This window comes from Macaca fascicularis, chromosome 2 (genome assembly GCF_037993035.2).
Source record: "Macaca fascicularis isolate 582-1 chromosome 2, T2T-MFA8v1.1".
Taxonomy (NCBI): domain Eukaryota; kingdom Metazoa; phylum Chordata; class Mammalia; order Primates; family Cercopithecidae; genus Macaca; species Macaca fascicularis.
Window position 1 is genome coordinate 125,364,463 of NC_088376.1, and position 12,725 is coordinate 125,377,187.

The 12,725-nt window shown below is 37.0% G+C and overlaps 1 protein-coding gene across 3 annotated transcripts in view; it reads left to right on the forward strand.

Annotated features, from left to right (window-relative positions):
• Positions 1-12,725, forward strand: part of PTPRG (protein tyrosine phosphatase receptor type G) — a 745,294-nt gene that overhangs the window by 714,041 nt on the left and 18,528 nt on the right. For all 3 annotated transcript variants that reach the window (XM_005547516.5, XM_005547515.5, XM_045384827.3), the window contains 9 exons: positions 835-917; positions 1,110-1,244; positions 2,417-2,551; positions 4,778-4,950; positions 6,343-6,478; positions 7,095-7,241; positions 9,553-9,646; positions 10,661-10,737; positions 11,221-11,349. In XM_005547516.5, coding sequence (XP_005547573.3) covers positions 835-917; positions 1,110-1,244; positions 2,417-2,551; positions 4,778-4,950; positions 6,343-6,478; positions 7,095-7,241; positions 9,553-9,646; positions 10,661-10,737; positions 11,221-11,349 — 1,109 coding nt within the window. The remainder of the gene's footprint in view (positions 1-834; positions 918-1,109; positions 1,245-2,416; positions 2,552-4,777; positions 4,951-6,342; positions 6,479-7,094; positions 7,242-9,552; positions 9,647-10,660; positions 10,738-11,220; positions 11,350-12,725) is intronic.

Genomic DNA, 12,725 nt, shown 5'->3' on the forward strand with positions numbered 1-12,725 from the left:
TCCAAAAACATAGAGGGCTCTCAAAAATTGCTTGATATATTCTGAGGTCAGTAATGCCTATGCTGATCCACTCATTGGACTTCTTTTTCAACTAGACTTTTATGATAATGACTATAAACAGAAACATAAATTGGGTTTTGCCCATTCTGTTTCTACCTAGGGAAAATTATGACCTCAGCTTCCTTCTACTTATTTTGCTATCCTAAAAAAAGCAAGCTCACTCTGTTGGGCAACTAGATACACATATCATGCATCACCTCCCTACCAACTTTTGTTCATTAACTGAGGTTGAGTGGATCCTAAAATCTGAACATTAACTTCAGATTCCTATAAAGAGATTACTCTTAACAAAAGCTCTGGTTTCCTCAATTACTTAGGTTCTGTTAGGGTAGCAGGGAATCCAAGTGAATTAGCAATGGAATTGCCTGAAACTATTAATACATGTTTTGGACTTAATAGATCAGTCACCCTTTTATATTTGTATTAATGGGGAGGGAACACGGGCATAGGGCATAATCAAAGCCCTTTGAACTTGGCTTTAAAATACAGAACAAGCAAATACCTTTGAACTTGGCTTTAAAATATAGAATAAGGAAATTTTGGAGGACTACAATTTGAAATGGTTTTACATGAGTTTGCATCCTAAGAGCAGGAGATGTAGGAGTGGCTCTATATTTTGGGATGGGTTTGCTCTATTTAGTTGTTCTGCCAAAAGTTTTCTCAGACTACCTTGGGAGATGTCATGTTACCTGATTGCCTTGTGTTGTGCTTGAGAATGGTGCTAGTCTCTGAATTACACATTTTATTTCTGCTTTTTTTTCTTATCTTCTATAGATGATCACAGTAGGGTGAAGTTAAGACCTTTACCAGGAAAAGACTCTAAGCACAGCGACTACATTAATGCAAACTATGTTGATGTAAGTCAGAACCGTTATTATAAACCTGTTTCTGGAAATTGAAGACTGCAGCAGAAACTGTTTAATGTATTTTAATACTGTACAGAGCTTTCACTAAAAACAAAGCCCATTCAATCTGGAAAGCATTTGAATTATTTACTGGTCTTCTGTGATAACAGCTTTCATCTTACTTTGTGCTGTGTCATTTTGAAGGGTTACAACAAAGCAAAAGCCTACATTGCCACCCAAGGACCTTTGAAGTCTACATTTGAAGATTTCTGGAGGATGATTTGGGAACAAAACACTGGAATCATTGTGATGATTACAAACCTTGTGGAAAAAGGAAGAGTAAGAGCCTCTTGACTCACTACCTTAATAATGTACCTTCATTCAAACAATACTTGTGGAATACTTGCTTTAGGGTAGGAACTTAACAAGGTATAAAGAGCTACGGAAATTAAAAGTGTTCTTTCTGCTCTACCTTGCTTATGATTCAGTAGGAAAGAGAGCTTAAGGCATTATAAGAGTAAATGTGATGATAGAGATGAGTGGAATGCTACAAAATGAATCAATGTATCCTCTGTATATTCCTCTATACAGAGATTTTTTAAAGGAGCTAATACTTGAACAATGATTAGGAGGAATTACCCGGGCTAAAAAGAGAAGGAAAGGGTGTTCTAAGTACAGGGGACAGACAGAACAGTAAACAGGGAAGTTGAAAGAAGCATGGTGTAAACAAGGAACTACTAATAGTTAAGATTGGCAGAAGCAAAAATTGCCTAAACAGTTTGACCATCATTAAGAGGACCTTTTTAAAAAATGATTAATGCTGTAGAATTTATTGGATTATGAGTTTACATTAGATGATGCCAATTTAGGCTGGAATAAAAGCTACACTTCAAGGAATCACCACACTGGGTTGACAGGTGCAGCCAACCACTATGGCACACGATTACCTATGTAACAAACCTGCACATCTTGCACATATACCCCAAAACTAAAAATTAAAAATTAAAAACAAAAAAATAAATAAGTAAAAGAAGCTACGCTTCAGGTTCCCTGCTCAAAATCACCACTGCTTCATGTTGTAGAGTCCCTGTTTTATTTTTGGTGATCCAAGTTACAACTAGAAGAGTCTCACAGTTAGAAGAGAACCTTCCATGAATCCAACCCAGCCTTCCAGCCTTCCAGATGATACTTAAGCTCCCTTTATAACAAACCCTACCCACATTTCTTACAGGTCAGACATAGAGGTTTCTTTCTTGGTCCCTTTTAAAAATGCATTATATATTGAAAGGTGATCATAAATACTACGCCCATTTCTCACATGGTCTTACACAAACTTATCCCAAGCCATCAGCCTTGTCAGAGGTCACACCTGCCTTTAAGCAGTTCAACTCATGTATTCCTTTTTCAGTCAAATAGCAATCTCACCTGTGTTTTAACATTGTCGTTTGAAATTACATTATCAATAGAATTGTGACGTAGATTGCAGTTATACAACTTTTTTCTTTCTGCAGCGAAAATGTGATCAGTATTGGCCAACAGAGAATAGTGAGGAGTATGGAAACATTATTGTCACGCTGAAGAGCACAAAAGTACATGCCTGCTACACTGTTCGTCGTTTTTCAGTCAGAAATACAAAAGTGAAAAAGGTATGGAATGAATTGGGTAGGCTGCCAGGACATCTCCTTTTTATGCTTGTATGAAAATTACTGTACAACCAAGGCCAAATCTCATAACCAACTTTGTTTCTAAAAAGTATTTTAAAAACATTTTTTCATAACTCTTTTGATTGACATCAGTGTATGGTGTGAAAGGTATTGGCAAAGCATATAATAGAATTTAACTGGCCTGATTGAGCTCTTTAATCTCTACATGAACAGCCTTCATTTTAAAAAAAGATCATACTCTTAGGTTTTGGTATAATACTCAGCATATATGGCAGCATCTGTTTGATTTAGCTTTTTTATTCCAATTTTCTGACAGATATAAAGCATTGTTTCCCAAAGTGTGTTCCAAGGAATACTTGTCCTGTAAGATTCTTGTAAACAGCAGATTCTGCTGTTCAAGAATGGGAAATGAATGCTACATAATATATATCTCCCCACCATTTTAGAAATTTACAGTGAACATAAGTGACCAGAGCACTGATGTTAACAATAATACCCTTTTCTATAGAATTACTAATACCCTGAGAATCACATTTTGTGGAAATACTGTTTTCAGGTTATCTCAGTTTCTTTTTCAAAATCCACTGTGACAACAAATATCTTAGATCGATCATCACAGCAGTACAGCAATCCCCCTTAGTTGTGGAAGGTATGTTTCAAGACCCCCCAGTGGATGCTTGAAACCTCAGGTAGTACTGAAGCCTATTTATACAATGTATTTTCCTATACATACATATCTATGATAAAATTTAATTTATAAATTAGGCACAGCAAGAGATTAACAATAATACTGAAACAGAACAATAATATTCTGTAATAAAAGTTATATGAATATATACTGTTTCTCTTAAAATACTGTAATATTTTTGGACTGTGACTGACCTCAGGAATGTGAAACTGCATCTAAGGAGGAACTACTGTATTAAGAACTATAAATAGATGTTCATTAAAAATGTAGTTATTCCTCAGAACGTAGGTATGGCAGTTAAGTTTGCAGCAATGGGATAGTTTTTTTTTTCTTGGTGTCTTGGACATTTTGGAAAATGTGATAAAACTGTAGCCTCCCTGCCCCATTTATATTCACACTTACTCACATTTTTATATAAAATTTCAGTGGCTCCAAAGCCCATCTGTTATCCCAGGTTAACAGTCCTTTCTATGTATATTTATTTCCCAAAATGGCAGAAATAACATGAATATCAGTAGCATAGCAATACATCTGTATTCTCTATTATGAAATAGAGCTGCTGGCTGGCTCAAGATGATCAATAACAGCATAAAACGTATAAAGCCCAACTGATGGGAATATTTCAGGTATTTAAACAGGGCCCACTTACTCTTGTTTTAGAAACAGCTTAAGTCAGAGGAAGAAGTCAAATAGGAACTTTAGGTGTTTTACAAACTAACAGGAAAAAGTAGAAAAATGAGAGTTAACAGAAGAATTAAATTAAAGCCATCATGGGCCTTTGTACAACAGCACAGGACCAGACACCCTTCAAGCTTCAATGTTGATTAATGACCCTGAGTCATCCAAAATTTAGAAATTATAGAGGTATTGATAATAAATCATATCATAGCAAGTAATCTATTTGGGGAAATATTTCATCTAAAGTAGTTAAAATGTAAAAAGTTGAGACAAAGGAAAACTACTCTGAAAAAGTCATTTATGAAAGTGACACATAAATGAGACATTGCCTCTGACTGTAAAGACAGAAGTATTTGACACTTAAAATCTTCCCATCGCTTCCTGGATAGTTTACAGCATCAATCAGCACTCTGGCTCCTAAAGGTCCAGCCTGGACAGTGGAGAAGGAATCAAAATCATAGCCCACAGAGACATGAAAGCAAAGTACTAACATCTGAACTTGGGGGCAGAAAATCAGGAAATGGAGGCCTTGCAGGAAAATTAAAAGTGCTTTGGATAGATAGTTCTAAATCCAAAAAAACCTGATACTAAATATTAAATATTCATTCTTAGTACAATCTTAAACAGTCTTCTCTTCTAAGTGATAGTGACACTTCATATCCAGCTTGGTAAAGTCTCCATTTAATGGCATGAAAGTTGGCTACAAGAGGGAATAAACTAGCCTGGGAACAGTGATTAGGGTGAATGTGATCAGTGGTCATGTATCCTGACACCCTTACATTATTTTTTTCCAGAATGTCCACCCCTCACCTTAAAGACATCTTTTTTCACTTTTCTCATAGGGTCAGAAGGGAAATCCCAAGGGTCGTCAGAATGAAAGGATAGTGATCCAGTATCACTATACGCAGTGGCCTGACATGGGAGTTCCCGAGTATGCCCTTCCAGTACTGACTTTCGTGAGGAGATCCTCGGCAGCTCGGATGCCAGAAATGGGCCCTGTGTTGGTGCACTGCAGGTAGGGCCTGGGATTCAACATGTGAAACAGATGGGGCAGGGGACTTAGGCCTCAGTGACCTTGGACCACAATGACTGCTACTGTTTTCACTTAGAAGCTGAATCTTCCACTGGAAACTGGGATGGATAAGACCTGCCATAGTCTTAAAGAGGCTGTATTCCTGTAATATTAAGAAATCATCTGCTGCTTCTGTGAATTTTTAAAAACTAGATCAATCTCTAGTTTTTATAAAATCATCTTATTAATAATATCAGCCAGGCGTGGAGGCCAACACCTGTAATTCCAGCACTTTGGGAGGCTGAGGTGGGAGGATCACTTGAGCCCAGGAATTTGAGACCAGCCTGGGCAACAAAGTGAGACCCCATTTTTACAAAAAATAAAAATAAAAAAATTAGCCAGCATGGTGGCACACGCCTATGGTCCCAGCTACATGGGAGGCTGAGATAGAAGGATCCCTTGAGCCCAGTAGGTCAAGGCTGCAGTGAGCTGTGTTCATGTAACTGCACTCCAGCCTGGGTGATAGAGCAAGACCCTGACCCAAAAAAAAAAAAAAAAAAAAATTACAAAATCCCCATTGTTTATAGGAAAAGTGTAGCCTGATCCTAATAAATAAAAATAATTACCTTAAGCACAAGAACTTTCCACACTACAATAGACATTGTGTTTTTGTAAATGGCTTTTCTGAAAGGTTCTTCTAAGTAACAATATTTATAGTATATATGAAAAGATTTCATTTTTAAATTTTTACTTTATATGTTCCATATAAAATACCTTTTCAAAAGCACTGGGAAATCCTTGTATAAAGCTTGTTTTCTGTCAGCTACACTAAATGACTTTAGTTGGTTGTTTAAAAATACTTTTATTCTATTTCATTTGCAAATGCATTCTTGCCTCTTTTTTGTTTGTTTGTTTTAAACTTTGGTACTCAAATAGATGTCGCTTGTTCCGTGATTTACGTTGCAATGCTAAATGAATAACATGTCACCTATACTAGGTTATCTAAGTGGGGTTTAGGCTGGGCATGGTGGCTTACACCTGTAATCCCAGCAGTTTGGGAGGCCAAAGTGGGCGGATCACCTGAGGTTAGGCGTTCGATACCAGCCTGGCCAACATGGTGAAACCTCTACTAAAGATAAAAAATTAGTCGGGTGTAGTGGTACACATCTGTAATCCCAGCTACTCGGGAGGCCGAGGCTCAAGAATTGCTTGAACCGGGAGGCAGAGGTTGCAGTGAACTGAGATTGCACCACTGCACTCCAGCCTGGGCAACAGAGTGAGACTCTGTCTCAAAAAAATAATAAAATAAATGGGGTTTAGATGGTAATTTTTCGAATCCAAAGTTAACAGTATGATAAAACAAAAGTGCCAGTTGAGTGTCTTCATTTCTTACAGCGCTGGTGTGGGCAGAACAGGCACCTATATTGTAATAGACAGCATGCTGCAACAGATAAAAGACAAAAGCACAGTTAATGTCCTGGGATTCCTGAAGCATATCAGGACACAGCGTAACTACCTCGTCCAGACTGAGGTAAGGAGTAGCTGCCAACGTCCTCATGAGATTCTGGCAAATGCTGTAACTGAAATTTGTTAAATGATAGTGAAGAGACAGATTCATTCTTTTAGGGCTTGCAGTAATTTACAGGTTTGTATTAGAAGACATTCTGACCATGATACTATTCTATGGATCATAGTTTTCTATTTCTGTATGGATCTTAACATTAGGATTCCTAAATAACTACACAAGTACTTATGAAACAGGTACAGTTGTTTCAAGAGCTGTGTTAGATGGTAGGGGAAGTTAAACATGTTGTCTGGCCTGAGAAATACATAGGAGAGGATGGTTCTAAAACCATTCATTGAACACAATTTCTTGATTACTTATTGAGTAGAAGCAATAAGCACAGTATAGAATACCGTGATCCAGGCACAGTATAGAATACAGAGCTAAACTTAACACAGTCTCTACTGTAAAGTAAGTTTGGATTGATACAGTGAGTATTGGAGCAAATCACCTAGCTGTAAGTTCTTGAAGGAATTCACTGGGAGGTCCCTGTTAGGGGCAGAATTAAACAAAGGTACACTTCATGAATGACTGGCTAAACCTTAACTCTCCCTCAGTGACTACCATGTATTGTACCTCTTAGGAGCAGTACATTTTCATCCATGATGCCTTGTTGGAAGCCATTCTTGGAAAGGAGACTGAAGTATCTTCAAATCAGCTGCACAGCTATGTTAACAGCATCCTTATACCAGGAGTAGGAGGAAAGACACGACTGGAAAAGCAATTCAAGGTAGTACTTTGAATAAGTTTCTTTGGCATAAAGCAAGGAAATGTTTTAAATGCCTTGAGTTTGGGGGTTATGTCTTCTTTGCATTAATCTATACACTGAAATGGATTACTGTTTGTACTCCTTAAATGTGATGCAAAAGAAAAAACGATTTTGACCATGTATGAATTGTTGGTGTTCAAGTAGATATACAGTGTTGTATTTTCTTCTGAGCAATTTATTACTTTATCTGAACATAAACATCAGCCCCTGGCCATAATAACATAGTACTTTAGAGTCACTCATTTAGTCCAAAAAATATCCTCTGTATTTTTTCTGAACTAATCTATCTTACCTTAATTATTAAGAATGATTACTTGTAGACATATTGTCCTAAAAATATGCCTATTTCAAAAACTATTTCAGAAGATAATTTAGAAATTTCAAAAGAATTACTAAACAATACTAGAGAAAAGTTAACTTTTCCTAAATGGTTGTTCTTTTTCTTTGATAGGGACATGAAGAAGCTTAAAAGCTGTTAAGGTTTATATGGAATTGACTGAAGTGAAGGTGAAAAAGAGAGATTATAAGGACTATTAAAATAATTAAGGCTCAGTCATCTGATAACAAATCAAAGTTGCTTCTAACTTTGAAACATTGCCTCTCCAGTTACCAAGTGCTTTCCTATTTATCTTTGTCTTTTAAATTCTATTTTGCACATTGTTCTGTATGTAAATAGTTTCTCCCTTTGTATCAAGATTCAAAGAATGAGATGAATCTACAGTTTTAGTTTTCATGGTAAAACCTTCCATAGACTCTGAAACTTTCATCTGAATCTCAGCTGAAGAAATGAGACTACCAAGCAAATTATACCAAGTGATATGAAATGAAAAATAATTTAATGTCACTGAGTTCAATCATAAAAGTAATTTAACATTTTTAGCTCCCGATTAACATTCTAACTACTATAAAACCATGAGGTAATTAATAATGAGGACACAGTGTATCACTGTAAATGTTTAACATGAATTCTTACAAAATATTAAGTACCAACATTTCTTACATTCTGCCTTTTTCATTTCTTCAATTTTTTTTATACATACTTTAAAACTTCATTTAAGAAATGCGGCTGGGCATGGTGGCTCACGCCTGTAATCCCAGCACTTTGGGAGGCCGAGGTGGGCGGATCACGAGGTCAGGAGATTGAGACCATCCTGGCTAACACGATGAAACCCCATCTCTACTAAAAATATAATAAATTAGCTGGGCGTGGTGGCGGGCGTCTGTAGTCCCAGCTACTCAGGAGGCTGAGGCAGGAGAATGGCGTGAACCTGGTAGGCGGAGCTTGCAGTGAGCCAAGATCACGATACTGCACTCCAGCCTGGGCGACAGAGCAAGACTCCATCTTAAAAAAAAAAAAAAGAAATGCGACCAGGTAGTTGGTTCTTTTACAGGCACTAACCATTTTAGAGCTCAAGATGAAGAAGAAAAGAATCAAATTTGAAAATGAAAATTATATCCAGGGACCATGAGTTTTACTAAAGCATCTGGAGAACACTGATCTCATGTACTCCATTAAGATGGATGCCAGCCCCCCAAAAAATAGGATTAACAAAATAGTTCAACCAAGCTACATAAACAAACTACTGGGCCGGTTACTTATAACAGCCTCAGAACAATGTTAGTTCAGTTCAACAGAAATGCACTGAGAACTAGTTAAGTACTCCTTTATCTTCAAGAAACATGATTAGCTCATAATAAATAGCATTAGGCAATCTTTTTTAATGTAGACTCACTTGGGTCTTTTATGCCAGTGAGGAATCACAGAAAAAAATTCACAGCAGCAGTGACATCATATAACAGAAGAATCCACATAGTTCTATAAATATCTATTGCACACAGCACCTGTTTAGGGCCTGATAGTAGAAATAAGAAAGATACAATCAAGGTCACTGAGAGAAGTACCACTAGGAAAGCACAAGAGTGTTCTCTGGGGCTGGGCATGGTAGATTACACCTGTACTCCCAGAGCAGCCTGGGCAACACAGGAAGACCCCAATTCTATAAGCAATTTTTAGCTGGTTGTGCTGATGATGCACCCGTGGTCCTAGCTACTCAGGAAGCTGAGGTGGGAGGATCACAGTTACAGTGAGCTACGATCATGCCACTGCACTCCAGCCTGGGCAAGAGAGCAAGACCCTGTGTCTTAAAAGGTTCTTTGTGGCACAAAAATGGTCTTGTTTATCAGTAATCTGCTTGGGATTTTTGCCAAAGCATCAAGCAAATGCTATCAATTGTATCTTTGAATGAAGACTAAAATGTTTTTTCTTTTTCAGTTGGTCACACAATGTAATGCAAAATATGTGGAATGTTTTAGTGCTCAGAAAGAGTGTAACAAAGAAAAGAACAGAAACTCTTCAGTTGTGCCATGTAAGCCTTTAAAATCAGTTTGTTAGTGATCTTTTATACTGGATTGTATGTTATGTACAGAGACAGCCACTACTCTGATGCTATTGTGATAGCACCCTTCAATTGTACTGTACGTGGCTATATGGTAGAAGGTTTTGAAAATGTCCTTTTAGTAACCTCATTAATATATGACTTTATACCAGCCTCTTACCTGGTACTACCAAAAGGGAAAATGTTATGCTTATTCAACTAAGGTAGTTTAATGAAACTGGGAGAGGTGGCTATCAGTGTCAGCAAGTTGCTGCATCTATCTGACATAGAATACAGCTTCATTTCACCTTGGAATGTAAGAATTGGGTCACTTCTACAATATTATAACATAAAAAATAATAATAAAGCTGTAATTGCTGTGGCATTAACATTCCTTTACAACTTAGAATCCTGGATTAATCTATACAACTAGAACCACATTATTCAGTTACTGTGGCTATTGAGATCAAGGCACTGTTGACTGGGGGTGACCTTTGTATAAATAACTAAGGACACAGCTGTCTGCGTGCCATAGACATAGACATGGGTGATCATTGGGGAGATTTATCTCTAATGAAAAAGGCCTCTAAGACCATCGTGGGCAGAAAAAGGGGTAGACATCGTAGGCAGACATGGAGAAAGGGGTTGGTAAAAGGGCAGAGTATATGTTGGTATAATTGTAGGAATAACAAATTAGAGTCAAAAGTTATCTAAAACCCTATGTCATGTCCATATAAAGTATTCTGTTACTGATCTGCTGTAAAAATCTCTCCCACAGTAAAACTGTATTCCTACAATGCCTGGGTCCTTCTGGGTATGTGCAGCAAAATTTCATTTTACATTCTGCCTCAGCTGATAACACTTGAGCTTGTTTAAAAATATAGATAAGTCTTAGAAAGGGAAGCCAGGAGGATATGTTATTCATCAAGCAAATCTCAGAAAGAGCTGTTGGTTCTGTGTGTATAATAAGGCAAATGTGGTGTTTTTGTTTTTTCCATATGATAGCTGAGCGTGCTCGAGTGGGTCTTGCACCATTGCCTGGAATGAAAGGAACAGATTACATTAATGCTTCTTATATCATGGTGAGAGTCAACAGTTAATTATAAATAAAGTCAATTAAACTGAAAGGTGTTAAAGAGCAGATACCACCTGTGTGACTGATGTCATTTTTGAAATAATTTCTCAATGTGTAATACGAAAAGTAGAGAGATTTCTGTATCTGGAAACTTTTTGGGGGTACAAAAATGCTTAAATTAAGCAGAATGCTTCTTCAGGAATTAATTTTATTGTTAATTTCACACATCTAGTCTTTGAATAAATGTTGAAATTTCTGTTAAGTGAAAACAGCAGGGGTAACTAGAAGTGAACTGCACATGGAGAGAAATTTGTCTGCACAATGCTAGCAGAAGTACATCTAAAAATTAGCCAAATGTACTGAATGCCTTTCTCAATTATTTTAGTGTAGTCAAAACAATGCTATCTTATTTCACGAATATATTTTACTACCACAAAGTTAAAATAAAACATTCATATTCACTGATTTTTTTTTGTCTTCCCAACTGAAGGGCTATTATAGGAGCAATGAATTTATTATAACTCAGCATCCTCTGCCACATACTACGAAAGATTTCTGGCGAATGATTTGGGATCATAACGCACAGATCATTGTCATGCTGCCAGACAACCAGAGCTTGGTAAGTAAAGCACATCTGCTATATATTAATGAGCCCATGAGGCTACAAGCATAAATTACTCTGATACTTTGCCATAGGGCTATAGTAACCATATATGCTAGGGAGGGAATTTAAAATTTTTAAATTCTCATCTTGAAGTCTATAGAGATTCCTTTCATATTCTCACAATACTGTCCCTATCAGTATCCCATTACTTGATTCTCTGATGCTACTGATATCACCCTTCAATTATACTGTCTGTGGTGGTATGGTAAAAGGTTTTGAAAATGTTTTTAGTAACCTCATTAATGTATGACTACACTAACCTCTTACCTGCTGTATGTCACTTTTGAAAAGTAAATAATTGTAGCTTACAGGTACTGAGTATGTAACTGTGTTTACATGTATTAACTTGTTTAATCCTCAACAATTTTAAGACATACATACTATTATTATCTCACATAATAGCTGAGAAAACTGAGGGAACAAACTTGCTCAAGAGCACACACAAGTAACTGGAGCCAGGATTTCAACCTGAGTCATCTGTCTCCAGAGACCATGCTTATAATCATTTTGCTGTATATCCTACCCCAAAATATTGTGTCAAAAGTACTAATAATGTATCTTTTTTTCCCATTCCATAGGCAAGTCAGATCTACTGCAGGGATAGGCTATTTTGTTCCAACTTAAAAGTCTTTAAGACTAAGCTGCTACCACTTTCCCCTCCCGTAGTCCTTCTCTATTTCAGTCTCTAAACTATACAGAAGGGTAAGCAAGTTTGTAAAACAGACTTAAAGGTTTCTGCTTTGATCTTGTGGATACTTAAGTTTCAGAATTAGCTGGGTCTATAAAAGTTACTATGTGGACATGTGAACCCATAAGGTAAAAACAGAAAACATTGAGGATCTGCCTTTATGATAGTCAGATTAATGAGTTTTTTAATCAAAGAAGAACAGCATGTGACTGAACCCCCAGTCTTGGTGACATACATTTGACTGTGTGCCCAGTCAGTAGGAACTTCTTCACTTTGTCGCATTTTGCTCCAGCTTCAGGATACCAAAACTGCTTCTGTATGACGGAATGGCAACAAAGTTGAGAATCTTAAACTAAAAGCTGGAGTGTAAATTTTCAAATTAGCTGGCAATAGGGTCTATTCTGTTTGGCATGTGGAAATTGGAGGCACTTAGGGTTGTTAAAACGTTCATTTGTTGGATGAATCAGTATTTTGTTATTGTCACTTAACAGAGGGCAATCACCATAAAGCATCTACTCAGCAGCTCATTTGTATGGGGAGGCTGGGAGAAGACTGGACCAAATAAGTGGATACATGTTCTGCAGACACTGAGGATATAGGAACATGCCATCTCAGTGTCTCTCTGAGGCCTCAGAAGGCTAGA